The 27,503-nt window shown below is 34.5% G+C and overlaps 7 protein-coding genes, 1 long non-coding RNA gene and 1 other non-coding gene across 15 annotated transcripts; 6 read left to right on the forward strand and 3 right to left on the reverse strand.

Annotated features, from left to right (window-relative positions):
• Positions 1-1,115: 1,115 nt before the first annotated feature.
• Positions 1,116-2,744, reverse strand: LOC106439991 (protein PHLOEM PROTEIN 2-LIKE A10). The gene has a single exon (XM_013881559.3). The coding sequence runs from the start codon at positions 2,371-2,373 to the stop codon at positions 1,297-1,299; it is 1,077 nt and encodes a 358-aa protein (XP_013737013.1). The 5' UTR covers positions 2,374-2,744; the 3' UTR covers positions 1,116-1,296.
• Positions 2,745-6,455: 3,711 nt separating this feature from the next.
• Positions 6,456-9,789, forward strand: LOC106439992 (telomere repeat-binding factor 3). Of its 2 annotated transcripts, XM_013881560.3 has the most exons (6): positions 6,456-7,205; positions 8,361-8,529; positions 8,617-8,759; positions 8,878-8,962; positions 9,057-9,140; positions 9,244-9,789. In XM_013881560.3, exons 2-6 carry the CDS (start codon positions 8,380-8,382, stop codon positions 9,421-9,423), a joined length of 642 nt encoding a protein of 213 aa, XP_013737014.1. In that variant the 5' UTR covers positions 6,456-7,205; positions 8,361-8,379; the 3' UTR covers positions 9,424-9,789. The 2 variants fall into 2 exon arrangements, with proteins under 2 accessions (XP_013737014.1, XP_048632691.1); XM_048776734.1 differs by lacking the exon at positions 6,456-7,205 and having other exon boundaries at positions 7,278-8,529.
• LOC106439993 (ADP-ribosylation factor-like protein 8a) lies at positions 9,613-11,206 on the reverse strand. The gene is made up of 6 exons (XM_013881561.3): positions 10,882-11,206; positions 10,626-10,707; positions 10,499-10,531; positions 10,282-10,403; positions 10,043-10,204; positions 9,613-9,949 (listed from the first exon to the last, which is right to left on the reverse strand). Exons 1-6 carry the CDS (start codon positions 10,917-10,919, stop codon positions 9,832-9,834), a joined length of 555 nt encoding a protein of 184 aa, XP_013737015.1. The 5' UTR covers positions 10,920-11,206; the 3' UTR covers positions 9,613-9,831.
• A 112-nt stretch (positions 11,207-11,318) lies between these two features.
• LOC106419213 lies at positions 11,319-15,930 on the forward strand. 5 transcript variants are annotated; one of them, XR_001283812.3, is made up of 7 exons: positions 11,319-13,871; positions 14,026-14,150; positions 14,232-14,319; positions 14,636-14,982; positions 15,087-15,144; positions 15,270-15,549; positions 15,632-15,930. It is a non-coding gene; the product is annotated as an uncharacterized LOC106419213 (long non-coding RNA). The 5 variants fall into 5 exon arrangements; XR_002654734.2 differs by having other exon boundaries at positions 14,684-14,982; XR_007338373.1 differs by having other exon boundaries at positions 14,232-14,982.
• A 1,957-nt stretch (positions 15,931-17,887) lies between these two features.
• Positions 17,888-19,275, forward strand: BNAA03G40620D. The gene is made up of 5 exons (XM_013885782.3): positions 17,888-18,263; positions 18,379-18,529; positions 18,621-18,691; positions 18,779-18,982; positions 19,075-19,275. The coding sequence occupies exons 1-5, from the start codon at positions 18,066-18,068 to the stop codon at positions 19,111-19,113; spliced, it is 663 nt and encodes a 220-aa protein (XP_013741236.2). The 5' UTR covers positions 17,888-18,065; the 3' UTR covers positions 19,114-19,275.
• Positions 19,276-20,485: 1,210 nt separating this feature from the next.
• Positions 20,486-21,138, forward strand: LOC106451943 (60S ribosomal protein L26-1-like). The gene has a single exon (XM_013893939.3). The coding sequence runs from the start codon at positions 20,558-20,560 to the stop codon at positions 20,996-20,998; it is 441 nt and encodes a 146-aa protein (XP_013749393.1). The 5' UTR covers positions 20,486-20,557; the 3' UTR covers positions 20,999-21,138.
• Positions 21,139-21,783: 645 nt separating this feature from the next.
• On the reverse strand, positions 21,784-23,545 carry LOC106451945 (mitochondrial outer membrane protein porin 2-like). The gene is made up of 6 exons (XM_013893940.2): positions 23,392-23,545; positions 23,177-23,244; positions 22,974-23,084; positions 22,792-22,878; positions 22,482-22,690; positions 21,784-22,409 (listed from the first exon to the last, which is right to left on the reverse strand). Exons 1-6 carry the CDS (start codon positions 23,438-23,440, stop codon positions 22,103-22,105), a joined length of 831 nt encoding a protein of 276 aa, XP_013749394.2. The 5' UTR covers positions 23,441-23,545; the 3' UTR covers positions 21,784-22,102.
• Positions 23,546-23,597: 52 nt separating this feature from the next.
• Positions 23,598-23,671, forward strand: TRNAV-AAC. The gene has a single exon. It is a non-coding gene; the product is annotated as a tRNA-Val (tRNA).
• A 1,635-nt stretch (positions 23,672-25,306) lies between these two features.
• LOC106345249 (zinc finger protein AZF1-like) lies at positions 25,307-26,541 on the forward strand. 2 transcript variants are annotated; one of them, XM_013784476.3, is made up of 2 exons: positions 25,307-25,964; positions 26,091-26,541. In XM_013784476.3, the coding sequence occupies exons 1-2, from the start codon at positions 25,623-25,625 to the stop codon at positions 26,223-26,225; spliced, it is 477 nt and encodes a 158-aa protein (XP_013639930.2). In that variant the 5' UTR covers positions 25,307-25,622; the 3' UTR covers positions 26,226-26,541. The 2 variants fall into 2 exon arrangements, with proteins under 2 accessions (XP_013639930.2, XP_013639929.2); XM_013784475.3 differs by having other exon boundaries at positions 25,313-26,541.
• The last annotated feature ends 962 nt before the right edge of the window (positions 26,542-27,503 follow it).

Consider the following 27,503-nt stretch of genomic DNA (forward strand, 5'->3'; position numbering starts at 1 on the left):
AAGTAAAATATCTCAAGCTGTCTAAAGATCAAAATTATATTTTTTGTCTGCGATTTTTTATCTTTATTTCTGTCTCCAAAGCGAAAATACCAAAGAGGCGGTCAAATTTTTTTCAAAAGAACAATATCAAATTAGAAAGGACGAAATGTGTGGCAATGATATATATAAGGTATGGATGGTCACCAAGGGAATGAACAAGAAAACTATATACTTTAACGTTCCTTAAAAAAATTACCATTCATCAAAAAAAAAATTTCTTTGTTTTTTTTCATTCTTTTTTTTGTAGAGAATTATAATGTAATTTTGTTTCTTGTTAATTTTGATAAAAAATCATAATTCCTCATCATTCCCAAAATTTTGTTCCTATTTATTCTTTTCTTATTCATTCTCAGTGTTCCTGCGATGGTTGTCAGTCACACAATCTTGCATCAGGCAGTTGGCAAATAAAAACTTGCATCAGACCAGGAAATTTAAATTTATTTTAATAATATTACTATATTTTAGTTATTTCCCCTTACTAAAATCATATTCTACCTTTAATTTTAATGTTTATGTGTAATTTTCCCCCAAAAGAAGATTGTTCACATCCGCCACTGATCAGGATATTAATGTAAGACTTGAAGATGGTTCGACTCTTCTGATGAGAAGTAAGGATGTTGATGGTCAGCATTATTTGTTTCTTAACTTCTTAAGTGAAAAAATGGAGTTAGTTGGATGTTCTTTTTTTCATAACCTTTGAAATGGATGTTTGTGCTATAACATGCCTTTAATACTAGTTTTTGGCAAGCTCAGTTACAAAAAAGACTTACTAGTTTTTGGCGTTGTGATTCTCGGACACACACATTAACATGTTTGCGAAACACATTAGACGTTGCTTTTGAGGCTTTTGGGCTAAAAGTATATCAAGTATAACCAGAGGCAAGTAAGATCAGATCAAATCAGGACAAGAGAGTGATCAACTTTGTTTTCTCTAGAATACAAGAAACTTTCTTTAACCTTTTCGCATAAAAGAACATATATTGCTATGGTTCTTGTCTTATCCACGTCAACAACCTCACTCAGACTCAGCAACAATATCCATACCATATTTATCCACAAAAACCAACACAAACGTGTAACAAATAATGTCCCAAGCCTATCATTATCCAAATATCCAAATCCAGAACAAAACAAACAAATCATTTTCTTCTCCAATTAAAGAAAAAAGAAGCAATTTTACATCGAATTTGATTGAATCCAAGAATTACAGAAAAAAAAAGAAGAAGAAAAAAACTGTGGTCTTGTCTTTAAGCCTGATCAGTTTCTTGGAGTCAGTATCCAAGGAGCTTCAACAATCTGTAAACACATAGACAAACATAAACTATGTAGAAGAGATGATTTAACTCTCACGAATCTCCTCGTCTCGTTCCCTCTCTCTCTAACTTTCTCCACGTAACTCTCCACTTTACCATTCGCTCTCTCCACCAACACCTCTAACAACGACCTAACCGTCTCAAACGTCACCCTCCCGGTTAAATCCACCACGTATTTCCGGTTACTCGGTACAGACAGCGACGACGAAACCCGATCGATCCACGTAGGCGTCGGTTTAAATCCAACGGTCATCGTTTTAGATAACGACCGGTCCGATCCCGGTTCTTGTCTTCTCGACGCTCTCACAAACGTTTCAACCGCACCGTTACAAACCGTTACAAGCGTTTGCTTAACCTTGTCTCCGTGTTTCGGGTTGGTTAAACCGGCGAACAAATCGTCGAACACGTTGACGTCCCTCGTCTCGTCTAAATAAACCGAAACCGCCGTGCTGACGAAACGCTGAACGCAATCGCCGATTAGCTTTCTCCCGTCCTCGGAGCAAACCGCGTCGCGCAGTTTCGAATCAGAGAAGATGGAAGACTCGCCGGAGGAGAGCGCGACGACTAAGTTTCTAGCGAAGCTTCCGACGATCGCCGAAGCGAAACCCGTACCGGGCTTCGTGAACAGCTTATCCATAACCCGGTCCGTGAAACCCGACCCGGATTCATCGTTACCGGATCCTCTGAGCAACCCGACGGTGACGGCTTGAGTGAGTCCGATCAAAGAGGAATTGAGCTCGTCGGATTTGGCGAGTTTGGAGATCTGTTTGAAGCTGTTCGGGATTTGGTCGGAATCGGATCTGAGAAACTCCGTTAGATCCTTGGCGATTACGCTAACCGCTTCTGCGGAATGAGAGGCTGCGTCGATGAGATTGAAGAGGAGAGTGAAGAGCTTAGAGATTCGCTTCCTTTTCTGGGAATGATAAACCTTAAAGGCGCCATAGCCAGTGGCTGCGAGTAGAATCCACTTCTTGTTTCTTAGAGCGAAATTAAAACCTTTTTTGCTTAACGCTAAATCCATATAACTATTACAGAACCAAAGAAGAAGACGAGAGAGAGAGAGAGTGAATTTTAAGACATAACTTAAACTCTTTTGTTGCTGTCGGGAGCTTTTAACACCATTTCTCTCTCATTTTCATGGAAAAATCAGTGGAAGCAAAATTTATTAGAACAGAGCAAGAGTATTAAAGAAGGAAGTGGGAATATCAAGATTCTCAGAGTATGAGAAAAGAAAAGAAAAATAATATTTCGGAATTGGATAAGAATTCAAATAATGACGTCAAAGCCAATAACGGAATTGTAATAAGAAAGATAGAGAGAGAAAGATAGAGAGAGAAAGAGAGAGTTTGTGTATTATTATTATTGTGGTGCAGATAACTGATCTACCGAGTAGATACGATGGAGACAAAGGTGTGCAAGTGTGTGTATACATGCGTGTGATACAAGACGAATTAATTGGGTTTTACTGGAAGTTTCGAGCATGGGGTGATTATGGAATCTGCACCAGTTTCTTCTTCAGAAACCCCAATCCAATGGAATAATATTAATATTAGAAATACAAGTACTTTAAAACCCCGGGTTTTGGTCTTATCGTTTCACGGACGAGGCAGCAGCGATAAGTGCGGTTTAAGTGCAAAAGTGGAGGGTATCGGGTGGTGGTGGACTATAGACAGCAGCGGTACTTTCCGACCATTGACATTTACTCTGTTTTAAAAGCTGCTAAGTGATCTGATGAGGCTTTTGCGTGGATGTTAACGTGTTTTTGGTGCTAGAGTTGATTTAGTTTTGAGAAAAAGACTAAGATAGCACCAAACCAAGTTTTTGTTCCCAAAGTAGCACTCAAGGCTCAAAGTCACAAAAATAGGTTTCATTAAAGAGGTAAATATACACTTATACCCCTTGGGTTAATTAATCCAAACCTTAGGGTTTAGAGTTAAGGGGGTGGGGTTTTGGAATTAGGGTTTAAAATTTTATAAAAAATAAATACTAAAATAAAAATAAAAATTTTAAAAACAGTTTCAAAAAGTATTTTTAAATTATAAAAAGAAAATTAAAAAAAAAAAAATTCAAAAAACAAATTCAAAAAAATATTATAAAAATTTTGAATCTGAAAAATATAATCTGAAACTATAAAAAAAATTCTTTTTTTTAATTTTTTTTTTATTTTTATTTTATTTATTTATATTTATTTTTGTTTGTTTATTTAATTTTAAACCAAGGGTATTAGGGATATTTTACCCTTTAATGAATGTCATTTTTGTGACTTTCTCCTTCTAGTGTTATTTTTGTGACATAAACTTCAAAAGGTGCTATTATTGACAATTGCACTTTAGTTTTTATGGTTTGTGTTTGTTTGTAAATCACCCGAGTGTGGGTTTTAGTCGCCCCAGTGTGGATTTTAGCCGCTGCTTCTTATGAACTTTTGGTTTTGGGACTATTTTGTTTTGCCGCCAGTTTGTGTATGAATACCGGTAATTTGATTACGAATGAAATTTTAATTTGGGGAAAAAAAAAACTGCACGGTCGTGCCTCATCGTGTGAATTTAATATTGGTAGGAAGTTAGGAACTGATAAAAACATTATATATTTACTTTCCCTCACTCATTATAACAAATTGAAGCTTATTTTATTAAAATATTCCGTCTATCTTTTTTTAGAAGTATCTTTCAAGTTGAAGCAAATGGATAACAGTGGCGGTGCTCTTTTAGTCTTTTAGTACCAAAGATCTATTAAATTTTATATGTAAAGGAAGAAGATATCAAAGTTATATTAATACGAAATCACGGCCAGACATGTGGACGGTGTGAGGTGCTAGCGCTTTCGAAGAGGCGAGCCGTCGCGTATCTTTAAAGTCAAGAGTCACATTGATTCACCGTTCGTTAACTAACGAACACCATTCCACGTGGCTAGCTGCATGTTCTTGGATCATGCGTATTTGTGATAAGTACTTGATTGTCTCCAAAAGAGTGGGAGTATAGTATAGCTTCGATTTCTTTACAAAATTATCCACATTAGAGTATATATGGCTTCGAATGGATGATGCATATTAATAAATGAAATCAAACAGAAATGCATATTATGCAGAATAGATACAAATCACATAGAACAAATATAGACCAAACTAATTTAATAAATTATTTTATTTAAATAAATGTTGATTTTTTCTAATAAAAAATAAATATCTAAACAAATTACAAGTTATTATAAATAAGTAATAAAACCATGTTGATAAAATAACAATAAATATCATCATTTTAATTAATACTGTGAAATTTTAAATTATATGAAAATTCACCACAATTACAAAAATTATAAAGATTATTCTTGTTTTACTCTTATTTTTGTATCTTTATTCGATTTTTGGTTCTTTCTTACCATTTGGTTCAACTATAAAATTAATATTATCAATTTTTATATATGTTATTATATCAACAAAATCTTATTTAAAATTTTAAAATATGAAAATGTATACATATATATACATGAACTATAATATATATGTTTCTCTATCAATGTAAATGTTATATATAATTTGAGTGAAGCGGAAAAAAATAGATGATACAAAATAACTTGGATGGCTACTTCTTATAATTTTTTATAAATAAAATATATAAACTATGGATATGTTAAATATATAATTTTGTGTAAATGATTTTATAAAAGATACTTATATTTTAAAATAAATTATTTCATAAAACGAAAATATTAAATCTTATGTTTAAAGATTTATTTGTGAGGTTTGAAAATGAATAATATGAATTAATAAAGTAGCCTATCAAGCAATAATCAATAAAAATAATTAAATTTGTATTCATTTGTCATCTGCAAATGTCCCAGCCATTTTCTCTTCTTTTATGCACATCAAAAATTTTAAGCACAATCCTAATCTGCAAGCAGATTTTTTATTAATGTAATCTTTTAATTTTGTTCTGCAGTTAAATGATGAAAGGAGAAAAGAATACATGATAAACTGCATAGAAAGATGACTGCATATCTCCTGTATTTTTCATGCATATCATTCAAAGGCTATGATTATTACAAGATTCTTCGATTCTTCTGAAACTATTAAATGAAAAGTATTATATATATTGTTAGGTTTTTCAAATCATGATCCAAAAATATTTTATTTCTAAAATACGTTTGAGCATTACTGCATTAGTAAATTAGTAAAAGGAAAGTAATACTTATATACGTTTGAGCTAGAAGTATCATAATTTTAAAAATCCAAAAATATAATTTAATTATTCAATAATTTTAGAATTCTATTAAGAAGTTGCAATAATCATTTTTACAAAAGAAAAAAACTTGCAACAATAATGACTTTTATGATTGTTTTATCTGAAGTGTGGATTTACGTTAGCATACGTGGACTGTAGACATATACATTCGTTTTGTTCGGTTAAGTTTAATTTAATTTAAAATTAGATTTGTTTGCAGTTTTATATACGTAGATATTTATTTTAGATAATTAGATGTATATACTTTTAAAAGGTTAATCATATATTTAAATGTTTATATAACTATTTCAGAGACAATAATTTTATAGTTTATATGTTGTAGCTAATCAATTGTTTAAAACCTTCATATGTATTTGTTGCTTCTTATTATATATTTATCTTATTATATAGAATTATTTATTTTATAAACGATAATAAAATATATATTAATACATAATAATAGTTCATTGCTAAATACAAAATTAGTGAAAATATTTACAAAAATTTTTTGAAAATTAAAATATTGTTAAAATATTTATCAACATATTTGTTAGAATAAAATTTATATATATATATATATGAAAAGATATCATCATTAAAGTAGTTGCAAATATTTTATATTATTAGCTTTAATAAAATACATGTTAATTTATATATATATATATATATTATATATATATATATTATATTTTGTTAATGTTAACCCGTCTTACCAATATATTATATTTTTTAACATGAATATTTATAATTATGAAACTAAATTATATATTAATTTATTAATTTAAAATAATTTTATCATATTTAGCTCAATATAATAATTTTATTTTAATAAGATTTATTATGATTATATAATAGATAAAAATATGATAGAATTTTATTTTTATTTTATAAATGATAGCTGAATATATTAATGTATAATAATATTTCAAAATTAGTTACGAAATTAGTGAAAATATTTACATATACGTTTTAAAAATTAATATATTTTAGGATTCTTAGTTTTCAATTAGGTTGAATTTGGGATTTTTGATCTGTCAGGTTTATTAAGAAATGTAATGTTGGGTCGGTTTTTCTGTATGGTCGGGTTATTGTTTGGTCTAATTTTATGCCTGGTTGGGATTTCAGTTTTGTATCGGGTATTGAAGATTTTGAATTAGGATTACTAAGCAGTGACAAAACCAAAATCTGTGAAGAAATAAGATTTAAACTGTTTTATCGGAAGATATATAATGAAGTTATATTTTGGAAGACATCTAATGATATATGATATTTTTCGTAGAGAAATAGCTCATCGATCCAATTTATGTTTTATAGTTTTTAATATTTTCTTATCAATTTTCATGATTTATTTCTTTTTAAGAATTTATATTTTTCCTTTCACGATTTCTGTATATATTCATAAAAGTATTTTTTATTTCTCTCCAAATTTAGGGGTGTATAATAAATATATATGGTTCCCAATATTTTAAAGTTTAGAACTTCAAAACCCTTTTTTCAAACCGTCTCTCTTTTTCTCTATCTCCATGCGCCGCCAGTACTGAGAGCCGAGTTCTCAATCCCCAAACTCCAAACCCTATATTCATTTTCGATTTGGATCTTGTCATCTGCCTCCTTCTTGATCCTCTCCTAAAACAAGGTGAAAAGTTGGTTTGCTCATTTTCGATATTTGGTTCATGACTCCTTCCACTAGTCTAATATATTATATATAATATTAAATCTTGCTTGCTAGATCTTGATTGTTGATTGCTGCAACAATATTTTAATGACCTAAATTATATTGATATGACTGTAAACCAAATTTGATTCATGTAATTGTTAAATTTATAATTGATGCTTAATGATTGAGAACAAGGAACTTAAAATGTATATTTAAGTTATTCGGCGACAAGTGGATTGATTCAAATTTCTTATATTATTCATGTCGTATCGAAAATTTTGATATCCGCATACGCCCTCTCGTGATAATGATTCGTACAACCATTAATCTTGACAATATCCCAGTTTTAGATTCGATTTGGATCAAATCGATTTCAGTTTGATTAAATAGTATGTGTTTGAGTTTTGATATCATTCATAGATTTTTAACTTAAAATTAACTGATGATAACTGGATTGGTCCAAATTCTTTATGTATTTTTTATATTCTATTGAAATTCATGATATAATTTCACATGTTCCTTCTTCGAAATAATGATTGGTATAACCATTAATTTTTACAATATCTCAATTTAGTATTCGGTTGGGACAAATCATTTATACATCGCAATAAATCCAATGCACACAAGTCTCTGGAAATTCCATTGTATTCAGAATTTTTTCAAAAAAAAACTGAAAAAGCATTTTGTTTCGGTTTCATAACTTTCGACGCTAGTGTTTCAACATGGTTGCTAGAATCTTAAACATGATCTTATAGATTGTGTTACATAGCACAACTGTGAGGTAATCTTTTCATATTTTATGCATCCAACTATCTTGGAGACCCAACCTAAAAGCGTTACGTTAACTCTATACGGCATAAATCTTACGTTAACTCCATACGACATAAATTCACTGTGAAAGTATGATTGCATCGCAGTGACAAAGTCATGGTCTGCAACAAATGTCATGTTTTTGTTTCTTTTTGGTTTGTTTTGGTGAGTGTGTTTCCTTGTTTGGTTAGTGTGTTTTCGTAATCTCTGGCATTTTTTGTTGAATATCTGAGTCATTAATGCAATTAAAGAACTTGGATCCTCTTAACCGTCTCTTCTAACATCTCAGTTTCACGTTTTTGTGATGGTTTCATCTCTTGACAGAGAAAAAGAAGTTGTGAATATGGGAGCTCCAAAGCATAAGTGGACACCGGAAGAAGAAGAAGCTCTTATGGCTGGAGTACTCGAACATGGAATCGGAAAATGGCGTTCGATTCTCGGAAACCCTGAGTATTCCTCTGTTTTGCACTCTCGCTCAAATGTGGATCTCAAGGTAAATAATTAAAAAACAAAAAAAAAAAAACAAGAAACGTTAAAGAGATTAGATAAGGGTTAATAGAAACTTGAAACACTTTGTCAGGACAAATGGAGAAACATAAGTGTAGCAGCTACTTGTGGATCTAGGAAGAAGGCTAAGCAAGGTGATGATGGAGGACAACAGATTGTTCCAGCATCTGCTCCTCTTGCATTCTCATATGAGCCACCACAAGATCTCTTCACAAGGTTTTGACTTCTTGTATATGAGTCATCTGATCAATGCTGTGAAATGTTTTCATATTGGAAAGAGTCTAAGATTCTTGAAAATAGTCCTAAGCTCAAAAATATGTCTTCCTTCTTGTAGTGTGGATAACATGATTTTGGAGGCTATAACTAACTTTAAGGGACCGTTGGGTCCTGATAGAAACTCAATCTTGCTGTCTGCAGAGGTAACTCTTAAGCATTCTTTCTATGTTTTATTCCTTGAGTCATCTATTCAAATCATCATTGACTTAGTGTAGCTGTAACTTCTTTTTTTTTCAGGTGAATGCTAATATGCCAATGTATATGGAACCGCTTGTGACTTCAAGACTCGAGCATTTGATCAATACTGAAACAATAATTAAGGTAAAGAAAGAGAGACTTTGATTGAAAAAAAAAAACTGTGCTTATAATATAAACTTTTCTCATGACTCAGCTTTAACAATTGTTTTGTTCTCTCGTCTCTCAGAGAGAGCACAGGTACAGTGTTTCTCAGGGCTATGCAGCTGCAAAAGCAATAGCAGAAGCAGAGTTGGCACTAGCAGAAGCTGAATTAGCGGCAAGGGAAGCGGATAACGCAGAAGCTAAGGCTGAAGCTGCCCGTATTTTCGCAAAAGTTGCAATGAAAGCTTTGAAAGCAACTCGGTAAGAGATATTTGTGATTCTTGTTTCTGTGCTGATAGGGAAGACAGATCATGTCATGTCTGAACCTTGCATCTAAACTTGCACCTTTGTTATGTCAGATTCTGTTTAAAACCTTCTCTCTCTTTTTTTTTTAAAGTTGTTGTAGTAACTTTATTACCTTCAGGTTTCTCATGACCCATTTAGAGAAAACTGGTTTGAAGGAAACAAATCAAAGCTTTTGAAACATTTTTTGTTTTTGAGTTTCCAAAATTGCAAATGGTTTAGAATAGAATACAATCCACATCTAATATACAGAGACAAGACTGGACCAGCAGCAGAGACAAGAAAATAGAGACAAACTCTTCAACCATCATCATTGTCACGCAGGCACACAATACATGAAGAAGACTAAGAAGAGAGAATGTGTGAAGTTTTAGTTCTTTGATTTGGAATGCTTTACCAGCCAATCAATGACCTGATCAATGTTGGTAGAGTTCTTGCAAGATATCATGAAACAGCAAACTTCTCTATCCGTAAGCGACTGAAGCTCCCTGCAATCACAATAACATACAAAAACATGATCAGATCGAGCTACAAGGAGACAGACTCTTGTGCTGGTTTTAGTTGAAGAAACAAGGCTATACATTTCGTGGGTTAAGGCTTCTTTAGAGAGAGCTCCAGGTTTGTCGATCTTGTTCCCAAGAACCAGAAGAGGGATACCGTTGAGAGAAGTCTTGCTCAACAAATCATGGAGTTCGCTTTTGGAGACACTTAGGTTGTCAGGATCCGCAGCATCAACTACATACCTGCAGGATAAAAGGACTCTTAACATGAACCAAACAAAACAAAACAAAAACTGTGGGAGATATAAAGAGATCCTTACACAATAGCGGAAACAGCGCGGCAATAACGTTCCCACATACTGCGGAATCTAGGTTGACCACCAAGATCCCATAGCTTGATTGTAACATTTCCTTTTGTCACTTTCCTCATGTTAAAACCCACCTGAATAGCACAAAAGAAGATAAAGAAATATCATCATGTTATTGATGTCTTTCTTAAAGATGAATTGTATAAGAGAAAAAGATGTAAACACTTACCGTAGGAATCATGTCCTCACTATAACCACCAGTCTAATAAAAAAAAGAGATAAAAGATATCAAACTGAATGTTAAGACGAGAAAAAAAAAAGAGGGTGTTTGTCAGGAAGAAGCAATATAGACTTACTGCAACAACATTGACAAGTGATGTCTTTCCTGCATTCTGAAGCCCTATCAAAGAAAGCTCCATTTCTTGCTTGAAGAAGAGGCTACAAAAAAAAAAGCATAACCCAAACAAAACAAGTGAATCTGTGTTCTGTCGGAATAGGAACATAACTTGTCTACCAGCAGACATGTTTAATCGGTCTATTTCCAGCAATTGAATTCGAATAAAATCAACAAAAAAAAGAAACTCAATACGATTCAAGATGAGATTATCTCACCTACGAAGCCAATTGAGGAAAGCTTCCCATAAACCCATTGAATTGATTCACTGAAGAGCTCAGGCAGAGATTCTGAAACAGATGTCAGATCCGCCTGCCAACAACTCTCGTCACGGATCTCTTTTGAGAGGTCAGAAGCTTCTTCTTCTCCTCCTCCTCCTCCGTCGCTTACTAATGATTGAGAGAGAGAGAGACGGCAAACTAAAAAAGAGTCAAAGCCACGAGATCTAGACCGTTTAAATTTTTAATTCTGTTCCTTTTTAATCAACGGTTTCGATCTTCTAAGCGTTTTATTTATCTGCTGTTTGGTCGGTAGACCGAACATTATGGGTAGCTATTTTTAAATAATAGTATTTAATTTTGGTTTTGGCCAATCAGAGTAGAGATATGGTGACAGATAAACTAGAAGCTTGGGAAGAAGAACATATACACCACTCGTGATAAAGATGTGCGTGAACAACACGTACGTCCACTATTATTGGCGGGTGCCGCTAGAGATGTCAAATGGGCGGGTTGGGCAGGTCTGGATGTGTCCGAATGGACTTCATTTTTTTGCTGGACATTTTTGGTCGAAGCCCAAATAGAACCATGTCCAAATGAGACCATAACCAAATAAGACAATGTTTTGTTGCGCTATCCATGGGCGGCCTATACGCCCACTTAATGTAAACAACATAATTTCAGTTTTAAAGATTTAAAGATTTTTAAGTTTTCAATTTTAAAAATGTCATATACTTAAACTTTATGTTTTAAACTTCATGTTTCAAAATTATAAAAAATACAAGATAAGTTCAAAAGATTCGTGATTTCGTCTGACTTGCGGAAACAGAAACAGTCGTGAGACTCGCCACCAGCTTCGTTATGAACACAAATCACCAATCCATCTAACACCTAACCCATAACACAATATTAGTAGATGATACGAATCGTACCTAATAGTGAAAACCCATAACACAAATCACGAAATCAAACCTTAAGAGATGATGAAATCAGAAGTTGGTGAAGAATCGAAAGAGAATCGAAGAAGAACGAAGACGCGGAAGAAGAATCGAACACGAAGAGGAAGAATCGAATACGAGGGCTCGAAGAAGAAAAATCGAAGACGAGGACTAGAAGAGGAAGAATCAAACACGAAGAAAAATCGCAAGAGTAAGACGGAAAGAAAAAAAAGAGGTGATTTGTGTTTTTCTCAATTTTTTCAAACCCTAGTCATTTAAGGTTATTGGGCCGGCCATTGTCCAATTGGTTAAGTCCAATGTTGTCCATAGATATAATTGGATTCACCCATCTGGACAAATTTTAATTATGGTTTAATATGGGTGTGTCCATTTTGGACCATATTGATTTGGACACGGGTCACCCATTTATAGCCTGCCCATTTGACATCTCTAGGTGCCGCCAAAGGAGCTTGCGGTGCCAGTGATACTGGAGATCAGGGGAGGTGCATTACATGTGTCGTTTACCCTTAATCGTGGTGATTTTGTATGTAGAATTGTAGATAAACATTTGATTGAGTTCTCTTTATCATGGGCTTTTTAACTGACCCACGGTAATGGGGCAAACAAGATGATCATTTTATTAACCATGAATTTACTTCCAAATAATTCTTTTCAAATTAAGTAAATTTCGTATTATATGCCTTTGTTTGAGTATATTATGATTTATTTTCTTTCGGTTCAACAATACACTTTTCATTAACCAAATTCAAGAGCTTACAACCGGTTTATCAACATCTACAAAAGTTTTTAACCACGTTAGTAAAACAGAATACAACTTAGGTATAAAGAACGCGAACGTATAAGTTTCCTTGAGTAATACTCCACATCAAAACCTCGATTTTCTGCCATCAAGAAAGAGATTTTGAAATCTGCGATAGAAGTTTTATTGTCGGTCACATAGATTTTTCTCCATTGATTAGCTTTTTTACCACCATGGAATCTGTCTCAAAAACCACTCGTGTATATCGAAGTTTGAGAGAATTTGAATGGCCCATCTTAGTGCTTCAGCCTCTGCTTCTAACGCTCATCTCAATCTTGATAGCTTCCTCGCTCCTGCCCACACTTGATTTCCATGATGGTCTCTCGCCACCTATCCTATTCCACCTTCTCCCGTATCTTTATTCCAGGCTCCATCGGTGTTACATTTGATCCATGTTAGTGGTAGTGATTTCCATCTCTGATCAGGTTTCTATACGGTGATGTTTTTAACCTCTACACTTTTAATTTCTTCTCTGCTTTTTCAGTGCCTCTCGTCCTCTTTTGTTTTAGTAATCGTATATTATGATTTTATTGTTTGATACTTGAGTGTGTATTCAATCTATTATGATTTGATTGTTGATAAAAGTGTAATTTTAGTTGAATTTAAATTTTTTACTATGATTTTAATTAAAATAGTTTAAAATATCATATAAAACTATGATATTTGAATAATTTATTTTATTTTAAATTATAAAAATTCAGTAAAACATTTTGAATATCTTATCTAACCTATACTAAAAGGAGAATAAGCTCAAAGCTCAGCCTATCCACGTCACCTAAGAAAATTAACCAATCATAAGACTCTATTTTGACACATCACCTTGGCTAAAATAGAGTGGAGTTTCGTATGGGCTTTATTATATTATCGGTCGACCCATTTGAGCACATGCCCAAAAATCTGTTTCGTCGTCGTCTTCAAGCGTCAAGAGTCTCTCCCCCGACTCTTCCACTTCATCTTCTCCAATGTCTGGGTTTTTTTTTCCATTACCTTCTCAATCAATGAGGATGTTAAAGCTATTCTCCAACGTTTTGTTCCACCTACCTTTGATACTTCTCCTATATAAAGCTCTACCTCTAACCTAAATCCATCCAGAATCAAAAACCCTACTCTGCAGAAACTAAATTGCAATGAAATCCACAACGAAGTCTCAGCTTACCACCGGCATATCTCCCGTCGCCGTCTATTTCAACGACATCTCACCAAGACCAGATGAGTCACAGCTTCGGTTTCAGGTAATCCATCCTTTTAGCAGGCTTCTTCGTTTAAATGTGGCTCTTTGCTTATATCTTCGTTTAAAACTGTTGTTATTTCGTTTCTCATGGTTTTGAATCTAAAAATGCTTAGATTCTCTATTGGTCTCTTACTCTGCTTATAAATTGGTTTCAGAATAAAGTCGGCCAGGTATGTGATACTTAGCCACCTTGAGCACGTACACATATGTGTCTCACAATGGAGAGAAAGTTGCTGTGAAAATACAAAGATCTGGACTAAAGTTTTCGATATAGATCTATGTAACAACTTTTGTGTTATATTATACAACCTTTGGACATGGATGCTTTATTTATGCTAAAAATGACATATTTTCTTATCAGGAAATTTGATGTTGCTTGATGAATATTTCTGGAAAAGTGATCCATTTGCCCCAAACGCCCCGGATGGTATTTACGAAAAATGTGCCATGTAAGTCTTTTTAACATAAAGTAGTTATAACTCTGGCTCTAAAACATGTGGCGCTGATATATCAAGAGTAATGCTAAAGTGTCAAACTTATAATGGTTTCAAACTTATTTTATGGTTTGGCTGTTTTAGATACTCCAAACCGCCTACTTTCATGATGTTTAAGTCAATTTCAATAATCTTGATAATCAAGACAAAGCTTAACCACTGCTTGAAAAAATATTTACAATCCATTATTTGTTCAATTAGATATTTAATCATAAATAAGAGACTAAATCATGTTATTATGTATACACTATATATTGTTCTCTGTTTGTAGCTTGCAGATAACCAAAGTTATGAGTCATGAAACTTTTTTAAAGGACAGGTGGTGCGCTCTGGGAATCACAGCAAGGATCCTCAGTACCACAGTCTGGATCACTTCTTTGACAGGTTCTAACATGATCATGCCACTTTGGTTACACATTGGGTCTTTTGATTTTGAAAGTATTTGAATTTATATTAGTTCTGTGTTTTGATATAAGCCAGCCTCTAAATGTAGACCCCAAAAACATTTCTGATAGTTTACAGCGTCTACATTTAGATCCGACATGGGTTGTTGGTTCGATGAGGCTAAATAGTTATATTTACATGAAGTTCATGGTCGGCTTCAGTGCAAATGCAAAGGTTACAAAATAAAATACCTGATTTATCTCCATTTATAGAGTTAGTTTCATTACAAAGTTCTCTCTGTTTTCTTTGTTTGATGAAAATATGTAAATAAATTGTAGGCAGCGAATGTATATAAGAAGAAAGCTGAAAGTCCTACGAAAACATGGATACAACATGGTATAGTTACTGGTATCAGTTTCACAGATTCTGTCTTCGTCCTCTTCATTTCTTATGTAGCCAGTTTGTATGATATTGGCTCAAATTATTCTTTTTTGTTTTCTTCTCTATGTTTCAAACAATAGCTCTGTTTTGAGAGAGTGGAAGCTGTAAATCATCAGTAACTGTGGCAGAGGTTTAACGATCCCAATCAGGACAGACACTCTTCGCAGAGTTGATATTAAAGCCATCAGTTGAAAAGGGTAAGGCAGCAAAGCAGGCTGGTAAGCCAAAAATAAGTTTTGTACAGTGTAAATAAACAGAGCAAACATTGCTAACGGAAAAGGAGGAGAAGCCAGTGAAACCAGTATCATCTATGTAACTGAGCTACCTAACGCTCATGGCTTCATTAGTGGACTGCAACAGGTATTTTTAACTGCACTTGATCAACTATGCAGCCCTAATTTCCGGATTTAAACTAAATTGAAAAACGTATTCCCTGTTGCAGGCCTATGATACAATGGTGGGTGAAAGAGGACTTCAGTTATCAGGCAGAAAATAGTAGAGAGTGGTAGCCATAGCAATTTTTAAAGATCCTATGGTGTGGGCCGTGTGGTTTAGGGATGAAGCAACAATTACTGTTGATATTTAGTCAGAGTCTGGGGTTCATGAGTTAATTGCATAGGTTAGAAAGAAAAGCAAGCCACTGATCCCAATATATGAGGGTCTCTATGTTTCTTTAGTACAACTTCATTTGACTGCTTCTGCGAAAACATTTTTTAAGGGATTACCTACCATTTGAGCAAATATGGAATTGACAGCAAACATATTTTCCATTATGAATGATTACAGAGCTTCGAGAATGACATTGACTTTCACAGAATGTTAAAAAAAAATGATCTAACAAAGCCAGTACAATCCTAACGAACCCTGCAATGGCAGAACGCTGCATCCATTACTTCTTACAAGTATAAAAGGGATCACGGCAATTCCTAGGCTACTTTGGTGAAAAGGTTCGCGGGAATACAAAGAATGAGGAAGAAAAAGAATGCAGTACTGAGGACTCCTTTCTCTGATCACCATGTCCGTGAGCTGCTGTATGTCTCCGTAATTAATAGAGACTCTTCAAAATAATTCCATATCGGAAAAGCCTGCCAATACTTTCCTAACTTGAATAGAACTTCGTTGCTTGATTTGTTCATAATTATTTTTTGGATATTACATGGGTGAGGTGCATATAGCTTGGTGTCTCTCAATGCTCATCAGGTGATATCAAAAATTTATAACTGATTAACCTCTAATCCTAAAAGAAGAAGGTGATGACGTGCTCTTAATATTATCATCATGTCTAACTCATGTGAATTATCAACTTAACAAACTCATTAGATGATGTCAAAAAAAAAAAACAAACTCATTAGATTCACTCTTTGGGTTATACAGTCATGTTCACCCGAATTGATTCAGAAAACACAAGCAATTCTAATTATCTACACCCGTCCCCTTTTCACATATATTTAATCTACATGTTACATTGTTACCTATATTAATATTTATTAAATCACAAATGTTTTCATTACTTTTTTTCTAAACAGCAAAAGAGTGAAGAAATGTAATAATATAACTAATACTAATGCAACATAATATTACAAATAAATGTTTAAAAAATACATATTACAAACAATATGAATACTCAATCTGTGTGTAGAGGTTACGAAATTTAAAACTACTTTTTCAGCATTCATACTTCAGTCACTTAACTAACCAATTAAATTGTTTCCGTTCTCCATTGAAAAAGGCATTGTTCACAGGGATGTAAAGCTAGGTAACTTTGCCTTCTCTACAAAGAGTCAGACCCGAATTTGAGAGTGTGCCCATGGAGTAAATGCACAGGGCCCAACTTTTACTAATTTTCTTTAGAATTTAGGGCCCTAAATTTTTTAAACCATTACAAAACATGACCTAATAATTTTAATGATTTTACTTTATTAAATAACATTTGTAAAAAAATTTGGACTAGCACTGGACCCTCAATCTCCATGAGACGGGCCTGCAAAGAGCAAACAAGCTATCTCATTGCCTTTATAACCTCGCCACAGTTGGCAATTCTCTAGCACGTTTCTCTTATCTATAGCAACAACTACCGGTTAATGTTTCATATAAAATAATCATAGGTAACAATCATATTTTTTGAATACTAAGGCCATTGTCTAATAGAAGCACTGAACAACTTTGCTAACACATGCGTTCATGTTAAGATAGCTTTATGATATAACCCTAATCATTGAATAATTTTGATATATTTGAACTTTTTTTTTTTTTACAAAATTGAGATAAATTTTAAATTTAGTTTCACGTTTTCAGACTAATTTTAATTGATTATCTATAAAAACAGCATTGAAAGACCATGTTGTCAACTACATAATACCAAATAAGAATATATACATAATACACAAAACCAAACTACATTACTCTTTTTAGTGTAGAATATGCGCTAAAAAAGATAGAATTTCATATTTCAAATATACGTCAAATAAAAAAATAAAGTTGTTAGAAATATACAAATTAAGTTAGTACAAAAATATTTACAGATTATGTTAAGAAAACTAAATACAAAATTAAAGTAAACATTTAACATAGACACAACAATCCGTGCGTAGCACGGACACGGACCTAGTAAACCTAAAATTTACAATTAAAAATATTTTAAGGGACTACTCCTGTTTTAAAAAAATTGGCATGAGTATACTCAGTCGAGTGCGGGTCAAATAAAACCAGACCCGAATCCGGAAAAAGGAGGTTATCTATTGTTTAATTGCGTCAGCGAAATTAGGGCACCCCCAATAAACCCTTGTCGACCCTTTTCCACCGGAGAGCTCAAAGTTCGCCGTAACTCGGAGAAATTGAGAAAGAAAAAAACATTTACGGAGTGGGACGTCGTAACGATGGCTGACAGGGAGAAAAGTGGAGGAGATAGCAGCAGCAGCGAAGATGAGGATCCCAAGTGGAAAGCCGCCATCAATTCGATAGTCACCACCACCGCTTACGCCGCCTCCGCCTCGAAGCTCGCAGCTACTGCTCAGCAACACGAAGATGGAGACTTTCGCGTCAAACCTAAAAAGCTAACACATGCCCAAATCAAGGTTAGTCATTGCCGAATCATCTTATTAAAGTAGAGAATGTGAGTATAGTTTCAATGTCTTATCTTTATTAGTGTCTGGTTAAGGTTAAGTCATCATTGGTAAAGCTTGAAAACAGGTGAAGAAGCTTTTGAATGAGATGGTTGAGAATACTCTAGACTTTGTGAAAGATCCTGTTACTGTTGTTCCCCAAGATGAAGAACCAGAGAATGACTGTGGAGTTCGGCTTTTTAAGCGGTGTTCAACAGGCATTGTCTTTGATCACGTAGGTTAGTCATCACCACCACCACGCCCTCTTCTAAACTCCAGTTATGAATCTTGATTATTTCAGTAAAGAAACTTATTGTGCCTGTTAAGCAGATGAGCTTCAAGGACCTAAGAAGAAGCCTAATTTACACCCTTCTAGAGGAATTGAAGGAAGCTCTAAAGAGGTTGTCGTTAAGCACGATTGTTCTGTTTTATAGCGGAACATGATTCTGTCAAAGCTAATTTCTTTGTTTTTTTTTTAATTGCTGCAGTTTAAGAAACGAATAAAATCAATTGCTGTTGACGGATCCGATGTCTTGTCTGCTGCTGTGGAAGCAGCTAAGAAAGCTTCAGCTAGACTAGAGGCGAAAGAAGCGGCTGCGAAAGCTAAAGCTAAGAAAGAAGAAGAGAGAGTCGCTGAACTGAAGAAGGTAAGAGGAGAAAAATGGCTACCTTCCGTTGCACGGGCTTTGCAGGTAAAAAACTTCTCATCTTCTTGTTTTCATTCTTGTGTTTGTTTATATACACATGGACTTGACAAAATTCTCTGTGTATATAACATTTGCAGCTAAACAAAAATTCGACGGCGAGATCTGCAAAATCGTAAACATCCATTCAATCAACTTTTATATCAAGTTTGGAGAGAGTGAGATCATTTGGTCTTTTTGATGTAGTGAGAGTGAAGTTCTTCAGAGATGTTGTCTTCGTCTTTAATCCAAACGAATTATATATTCTATTCATCATATATATGTCCTCAACTTTTGCATGATTTTATTGTTTCACGATCATATAATGGAACAAATTGTTTTGACATTTAGTTTACCGAAAGTGCGTTAAAACTTAATTAAATCTTAGAAAAAAATCAACCAATAAAATACAAAAGAAAAATTGATGTTCTTTCAACTTTCGAAAAATATATAATTAAATATTATAACGAATTTTAAAGTAAACGTTTGACAATTTTTGTACTCACTCTAATATTTTAATAAATTTTTAAGAATATTTTTCATATTAGAAGATTCACACAAGAGCCGCTTTTTTTTTCATCTATGTTTTCTCTCTTGTATCTTTCACAGAGAAAATGAGAAAGCGATTGAGTTTTGATCGATGCTGGTTCTTCTTTCCGGCTTCGATTTGTTATATAGCCACCGGATCTTGTCCGGTTTCTGTTTCCCGATAGTTCTGGCTTTTGACACTGGGGAGAGGTGGTTCACATAACATCATCTTCGCCGACTTTTATCTTCGGGAAAAGGTGATTCCTTTTCATCATCTTCGCCAGCTTATCACCGGTTTGATACCAGTTTTGTCTACCTACAGTTCTCTTATTCTGAGCTACAACCTCTTATCTCAATTCTCTGATCGCTCCTCTTTTCATGTGTTGGCCGCTACATCTTCAAGTTTATTCTTATCTTTAAAAATGTCAATGTTTCTTGGTTGGAAGATTGGAGTTTTGGATTCAATCGTAGGGCAGTTGCAATCTTTTCATCAAATCGTAGATCTGTCAGGGTTGGTTCATAGTCTTGAGTTTAAGGGATGTTTTGTTTGAGCGGTTTTTTCTCTAGTTTGGCTTTGCTGATGGTGGAGCTGGCGCCTTCCTCTACGGTTTTTCATTGGACTTATGAGTCATAAGATGTAATGTTTAGTGGTCTGTTGTTTAGGCTTTTTTTGTTCGGTTTATGGCTTTTCATGGTCTTTTATATTTATGTCGTTATTGGGTTTCGTCTCTTTTTGGACTTAATCTTTTAATAAAATTTTGGTGGAAAAAAAGAAAAAAAGATTCACACAGTTTCGGCTTTTTGTTTTCCAGCAATTCCCTTCTCTCAAAGTTTTTCAGGTCGCATGTGTAATTTTAATGATAAAGGCGCATTATAAAACTCACAAGAGTGGTAGTCGCATAAAAGCCCAAGCCCATTATACACAAAGCCCTAATTTTTCTCCTAAACCTAGCTCTGTAACAGACTATATATTCAGTTAACACTCTCATCCGCTTCCTCCTTCCACAGAAAAAAAACCCTAAAGAGACCTTCTCCATTTCCAAACCGGCGGCGAAAATGAAGTACAACCCAAGAGTCACCTCCTCCCGCAGGAAGAACCGCAAGGCTCACTTCACAGCCTCCTCAAGCGAGAGGCGCGTCATCATGAGCTCCCCTCTCTCCACCGACCTTCGCGCCAAGTACAACGTCAGATCCATGCCCATCCGCAAGGACGACGAGGTCCAGATCGTCCGCGGGACCTACAAGGGACGCGAAGGAAAGGTCGTGCAGGTGTACCGTCGCAAGTGGGTGATTCACATCGAGAGGATCACGAGGGAGAAGGTGAACGGCACCACCGTGAACGTCGGCGTGCAGCCGTCGAAGGTTGTGATAACGAAGCTGAGGTTGGATAAGGACAGGAAGTCGCTTTTGGAGAGGAAGGCCAAGGGCCGTGCCGCGGCGGATAAGGACAAGGGGACCAAGTTCACTGCTGAGGATGTTATGCAGAACGTTGATTAAACACAAGGTTTATTATCTTTTTAGTTTTTTATTATCAGCGAGTACTCTCTTGGCTTTGAGTTTTGTTTTGTCGGATGTTATATTTATGTTTCGGACATGAGAAGGATCGTTTCAATTTCGATTATGAGTTTGAAGATTTAGCCATTTTCTTCATATTGCTTGTTATATTAATGTTTGATTTGTTTATTGTGGTTATTGAATTTGGTAGCTAAGGTTAATTGATTTTAACATATGAATTGTGCGAGTAAGCTAGAGATTTGATAGTATGAGTTATTGCCTATGGGTATAGTTTTTATTTTATGCGTGACTTCAAAATCAAATCTTTGTATGAAGAAATCATTTCTGTTGTTTTAGAATTGAAAGATCCATTTATTTGTGGTGGCTTTCTTTTTGTATTTAACCAATGTCTCAACTCCGAATTTAGAAGAAAAATCACTTGTATAAATAATCAGTTTAGTGTATAAATTTCTTACTGATGGTTTTTGATTCATTTTGCTTCAAACTACTTTGTCAAGTGCTCTCTTGACCCAATTTCGCTGAACATGAAAATAGTATACACAATTAACCACACCAGATTCATTTCTCGCTTCCGAAAATATATTTTTCGACTGAAATTGATATAAAATGGTTTCATTTTGGTATTACCAAAATATTCCACTAAGTAAAAAGTGAAAACGAATTTGTAAAACAATACAGTATACTACATGAGGGTTTACAAAGGATCTTCTGTTTTCAATTGTTTGTTCGGGCTCGCAGTCACGCTACAAAACATTAAGTCCATCGGATGCACTGATAATGCTGTTTTTAATCTTTCTGTTTGGGCATCTACACATCGATCTTCCATCAGGGTCTCACGTGCCCAAAACAAACATAGGAGACTTCAACTTTGAAAAAAAAATGCTAAGATTGTTTGATTGAGCAAGGCTCAAGAATAGCCTAAAAAAACAACAAATGCGAAAAATAATTCTTCCAAGAGAAGTTTTACCTTCCCACAACTCATTATTTAACTGAATACAAAACCGAAACTCAAGCCTCTCCACCAACGGCATACGAGAGAGAACAAAAAAGGTCCTTGGCAAACTTGTAGCTACTAAGCTCTCTTCTTCAAGGTTTAAGAGCAAGCGAGAGACCAAACCTCGGGTACTTCTCCAACGTCTTGGTATCAATCTCCCCCGAGATCGTCACAATCGACTTCGGCAGAACCTCATGCTGCACAAGAGCACCAAGCTTACCGTTACTATTCAACTTAGCTTTCACACTCGTCAAGTGATCAACCGCATACAACCCACCAACAGTAATCACGTTCTCATTCGTCGAGAACTTCCTGTAAACCTCCCCCACCGCAGCGCTCCTCTTGGACTCATCTAGGTGTTGAAGATAAGAGGCTTTGATCGAATCTGCTTTATCTCCACTGTAAGTAACCAAAAGAGTTGTTTCAGATTAATCTATTAATAAAAGGAACATCTTTATTTGATCATCTTACAGTATTATGGAGGCACATTTATCAGGCTTTGTGACACTGATACCGAAGTTGTACTTAGTGAAAGACCGAGAAGTAGTGTCGTATCCAGCTTCGGCACCGAATGAGATAGTTGGGGAGCCAAGAGTAGCTGTTAGATCAACCAGAGGGTTTTGTTTCAACGCTGCAGTGGCTGTAACCGTCGCGTGATCATGGAAGTATTGAACCTCAAGCTGTTAAAAAAAGAGTTAGAAAAATTCATCACAAGGCTGTATAAATAAAATCATCATTAATTAATTATAGATTTAGATTTCAATAATAAAAAAGAAATGACCTTGCTGGAGTTGTAATCAGGGACTTTGAAGGAAGCAATGGCTTTCGTAGAGGGGAGGATCTCAGTGATTGTGATGGTTGTCATGACCTGCCCAAAGTTTGAAAAAGACATGTTTTTTTTTTTTTTAACTTGTTGTAATAAGACAAAAGTTGTTAATATGTATCGAAGAGGACTCTTTGTACGTTTGAATCAGTGTCGATCTTGACGTCGAAGAGAGCGTTTCGGGACTTGTATTGAGTGGAAACATCAGCAGCGTGGACAACTCCTTTCTTAAGGACAGTGGAAGTAAGAACCTAGGGACAATAAACAAGTGTCAGTGAGCTTATCAATCACTAGGAAACATGTTATTAGCTAAGCAATTCAGGGGAATTTGAATTGAACTTACGAAGCCGGAGAGAGTGTTAGTGGAGATACTGAACTTCTGATCCGTGTTGTAATCTCTCGTCAATAGATCTATTTACAAAAAAAAAAAAAAACTTAATCAGCTTAAACCCCAGATTTCATCAGAAGATAAAATAAAGTTAATGCAAACGGCGGCGTTTCGGTTCATGGCAAATCGAAAGCTAGAGAGGTAGAGAGTGTGAAGATTATTATAATTACCTCTGGCTTTTTTGCCGATGTCGGCGAATAGTCCCGGTCCCTTATTCATCCTTGTTCCGAGAGCTAGCCTAGAGAGAGAGATCGGTACTAAAGTTGCTAGAGAGAGAGAGAGAGAGACCGAGAAGAGACTCCACAAGGTCAAATATACACTGAAGACTAAATTGTGTTTTATATTGGTTATACCTTTGTCAACAGTTTGCAAAAGTGGTTTCGTGGTGTAGTTGGTTATCACGTCAGTCTAACACACTGAAGGTCTCCGGTTCGAACCCGGGCGAAGCCAAATTTATTTTTGTTCTTTTTTACTTTTCGAAAGAAAACTTTAGGCTTCCAGTAATTGGGATTTCGGATGGCTATATTAACTTACAAACTATATCTCATTTTCTTGGTATTACGTCGTGAGTCTCTTTAACGACTTACGACTGTAATCGCAGATGGCTTTGAAACCAATTCAAGTACGTACGAACAAACCCAGCAGTGTCACAACTTAAACATTGTTGATGGTATCGGTAGATTTCAACTAAGTATTTAAACAAAAACTTAGATAATCAGTATAACCTCGGAATTTTTTTGTTATTAATAAAGTTAGAGTTAGACGTTAATAAAATAAATCGATCATCAAAAAGAAGAGCTGTGGCAATGAACAAGAGTTGTGTATTTTCTACTTTATCATGACAAATCTTTACTTGCCAAGGACATATTTATTGTGTAGCCCAAGTTTATGTTTAACTTTTGTTGTTCTTTTTGTTCAAGTTAACTTGGGCTAAGAACACAAAATCAAAGGATAAAATTGATATTCTAATAAATTATTTGTCAGTTACATGAACATATCGAGTTCCATTTATAGAATTATTTTAATTATATAAATTTCTAAATACCTGGGAAAAAACCGATGAGAAAAATAACTTCACAAACCTTTAATTTCCTAACTTTTTTATTTAAAATAATAAAACAACCAACCTTTGATTTTCATGTAGAAAACACATTACATGAAACATTATAAATTAAAAAGGAAAATCAAATTTGCCATCAAATATCTCTCACTCACTCACTTGCTCCCGGGACCTCGTTTATCTCAACTGTCCATTCTACATCGTTATCATTCCATGTAACTATCTTCATTTATTTTCTGTGGTATTATATATCTATTTCTAGTTAAATAAAAATACTAAATTTTTGTTCTAAATATCAAACTTACAAGCAAACATAACTTTAAAAAAAAAGGAGAAAGATAATGAAGCTGGTGATCACAACCAATGTAGTAGCCTGAGCCTTAAGAAAGTCACGTACCGTCTTTTTTAAGTCTCCACCAAATCTCCATCCACGTCCACCATACATAACAATCCACGTGTCCAAACCAAATAATCAAACTTGATCCAGCCAGTGAAAACACGACAGGCCAGCTATGACCCACACATCACAGATTCACAGGTGAAAAGATTCGCTAAACTGGCCAAACCTTTAAACTAACTCTGCAGAGATTGTCAACACAAAAGCTTCATCAACAACATATCCACGTTTACTAATGAAAATTATGAGTGGTTATATAGTGTTAGTAAATATTTTTATTTGAAATCTCTGTGATTGTTCTCTTTTTCTATGTATAATATTTTTTTCCCTTTGCAAAATAAAATAAATAAGGATAGATTGAATTAGCTGATTAATACATGATTTGGACTGGTACCTATCGCCAAAACTGGCACAACTTTGATAAGTACTTTGATATTTCATCTGTGTGACTGTATTACCTTTTTCGGGGTTTCAATAAAGGTTGATGTTAGACTCTAATACATATATAGTTTACTTGATTTTATCCCACCGCACATCATTTAAATATAGGCATTCTTAGATTAAGCAATAAGCATTATAAGAAAACAAGTTGGTCCTATTGAAAATATGGGGTTTTCAGATTTCGGTTTTCATATATTTTATGTACGGAATGAAATTAGTTCAATGTTTATATTTCTCTCTGTATATTAATAAAATATAATAATTATTAAAGATTAAAAAATAGGATGAGACATTAATGGCTATAGAGGAATAAGAGAAGAAGCACCACTTAGAGCCCACGTTCCAACTCTTAATCACCCAAAAATTATACACAAAGACGTGCTTCTCACATCTCATCTCACTCCCTCACCAGCTCACTTCACTCAATCCTCTTTATATTTCTTTCCTTTTTTAATTGTTATACAACAATCTCTCTCAATCCTCAAGTAATCAGAGGTGACCATATGGCTCTCGACACTCTCAATTCTCCAACCTCCACCACCGCTCCTCCTCCTTTCCTAACCGAGCCGGAGAATCTTGAGTCATGGACCAAAAGAAAACGCACAAAACGACACCGAACTGTAGATCAGTCACACCCTCCTTCCGAAGAAGAGTATCTTGCTATCTGCCTCCTCATGCTTGCTCGTGGCTCCTCCTCCTCCTCCTCCAATGATGGTAATGATCATCACTCTCCTCCTGCTCCACCGTCCGATCATCACCACCGAGACTACAAGTGCTCCGTCTGTGGCAAATCTTTCCCGTCTTATCAAGCGTTAGGTGGACACAAAACCAGTCACCGGAAACCGGTTAGTAATACTAATTGCCAAGATACTAATAACAGTGCTAACGGTTCCGTTACTAATAACGGAAATATTAGTAACGGTTTAATTAGTCAAAGTGGGAAGACTCATAAGTGCTCTATCTGTTTTAAGTCGTTTCCATCTGGTCAAGCATTGGGTGGTCACAAACGGTGTCATTACGACGGTGGTAACGGTAACGGTAGTAATAATCACGGCTTTGACCTGAATTTACCGGCTGATCACGATGAAACACTTGTAAAATGTTAACTCTCCGGCGAAGAATCAAAGTCGGCCTTTTAGCAAAAAAAAAGAATCAAAGTCGGAGTCGGATTATTATTAATTTTTACCGATCAGCTAGCTAGTGTGGATCATTAGCTGAGATGTTGATGAGTCTGTAATGAAAATGATTGGAGTGGACTTTGGATTTTTTTTACTTTCTTTTTTACGTATACGAAAATAAAAAAATCTTCATATGATTATTCGTTTTTGGGTTTTGTTTATAAAAAGTAAATAAAGAGGATATATTTGGATTTGTATTTTTGCTTTAATAAGAGAAATAATAAAAGAGAAATGGTTAATGAAACTTCTATTTCTTGGAAATTTCCTTTTTTTCATTTACTACTTCCGCAAGCCAAGGAGCCACTTCTATGACTAAGATTGTCAGTGATCTGTGCCTTACGATTAACTACTTTGCTAAACATTTTTAATATTTAAGTAATCAATTCCCAATTCGAAATAACATGTTTAGATTGGAGAAATTAGTATTAATTTTGGAAATGTTAGTATCAATTATTAAAGTAGTGATAGATCGGTTAGTAGTATCTAACGAAGCTAATCCTTAAGTGTCATGTCGTCTTTGATTACTATTTATCCATTTGATTGGTTGGCACTCACACTTCCCTCCACGCTTTGATTTTTTTTCTTTTTTATAAATCTGTATTACTTCGTTTTCATGAGTGTTAAGAGACTATTTATTATGATAGTTTATCACGTTAAATATCGTACAACGTCCTAATCGATCCCAGTTCTTGTGAATCTTCTAAGAAAAAGAGTAGTTATGCATTTCGAAGAAAAGGTAATTTTGGGTATCTTCTCTGAATTTAGTGCATACATAAGACGAGTAGTATTATTTTTGACACTGAAAATTGATTTTTAAATCTTACATTATCGAAAAGGTAATTTTGGCTAAGTGGCAAATAATGACTTGTTCGTATTTGTATGCAAAACTCGGTCTAATGAATTTACCAAATTTCTTGGGTAATTTGCAACATGTATTAATAGTATGGCCTTATATGTGTGTTAAAGGCCTAAAGCAGTCGTACGATCCAATAATATCCAAATTCTTTTTGCAGTGGTGCCGCTCAAATGGTGCAGTGGTACCAATGACTCATCATTGTTTGGACATAGGAAAACTGTATTAGAGATCATAGTGGATCATGTCTAATAGCTGAGAACTTAAGCCCAATTATATTAATAAACCGGTTTTTATTTCCTGTAATCTGTAAAAAATTGCATAATCCTGGAGAAGAGTGATTTATTAATATA

Source organism: Brassica napus, chromosome A3, assembly GCF_020379485.1.
Source record: "Brassica napus cultivar Da-Ae chromosome A3, Da-Ae, whole genome shotgun sequence".
Classification (NCBI taxonomy): Eukaryota; Viridiplantae; Streptophyta; class Magnoliopsida; order Brassicales; family Brassicaceae; genus Brassica; species Brassica napus.

Excerpts from the sequence above, each read along its gene's own strand:
- BNAA03G40620D (XM_013885782.3), top strand. The coding sequence starts at position 18,066 with ATGGCTGACAGGGAGAAAAGTGGAGGAGATAGCAGCAGCAGCGAAGAT. Across the intron at positions 18,264-18,378 it reads TAACACATGCCCAAATCAAG|GTGAAGAAGCTTTTGAATGA; the intron begins GTTAGTCATTGC and ends GCTTGAAAACAG. Across the intron at positions 18,983-19,074 it reads CCGTTGCACGGGCTTTGCAG|CTAAACAAAAATTCGACGGC; the intron begins GTAAAAAACTTC and ends TAACATTTGCAG.
- LOC106451943 (XM_013893939.3), top strand. The coding sequence starts at position 20,558 with ATGAAGTACAACCCAAGAGTCACCTCCTCCCGCAGGAAGAACCGCAAG.
- LOC106439993 (XM_013881561.3), bottom strand. The coding sequence starts at position 10,919 with ATGGGTTTATGGGAAGCTTTCCTCAATTGGCTTCGTAG. Across the intron at positions 10,404-10,498 it reads GTGAGGACATGATTCCTACG|GTGGGTTTTAACATGAGGAA; the intron begins GTAAGTGTTTAC and ends TGTGCTATTCAG. Across the intron at positions 10,205-10,281 it reads CGCGCTGTTTCCGCTATTGT|GTATGTAGTTGATGCTGCGG; the intron begins GTAAGGATCTCT and ends TTTATCCTGCAG.
- LOC106451945 (XM_013893940.2), bottom strand. The coding sequence starts at position 23,440 with ATGAATAAGGGACCGGGACTATTCGCCGACATCGGCAAAAAAGCCAGA. Across the intron at positions 22,879-22,973 it reads AGATCGACACTGATTCAAAC|GTCATGACAACCATCACAAT; the intron begins GTACAAAGAGTC and ends AACTTTGGGCAG. Across the intron at positions 22,691-22,791 it reads CTGATTACAACTCCAGCAAG|CTTGAGGTTCAATACTTCCA; the intron begins GTCATTTCTTTT and ends TTTTTTTAACAG.
- LOC106439992 (XM_048776734.1), top strand. The coding sequence starts at position 8,341 with ATGGTTTCATCTCTTGACAGAGAAAAAGAAGTTGTGAATATGGGAGCT. Across the intron at positions 8,530-8,616 it reads GCTCAAATGTGGATCTCAAG|GACAAATGGAGAAACATAAG; the intron begins GTAAATAATTAA and ends ACACTTTGTCAG. Across the intron at positions 8,760-8,877 it reads CCACAAGATCTCTTCACAAG|TGTGGATAACATGATTTTGG; the intron begins GTTTTGACTTCT and ends TCCTTCTTGTAG.
- LOC106345249 (XM_013784475.3), top strand. The coding sequence starts at position 25,623 with ATGGCTCTCGACACTCTCAATTCTCCAACCTCCACCACCGCTCCTCCT.
- LOC106439991 (XM_013881559.3), bottom strand. The coding sequence starts at position 2,373 with ATGGATTTAGCGTTAAGCAAAAAAGGTTTTAATTTCGCTCTAAGAAAC.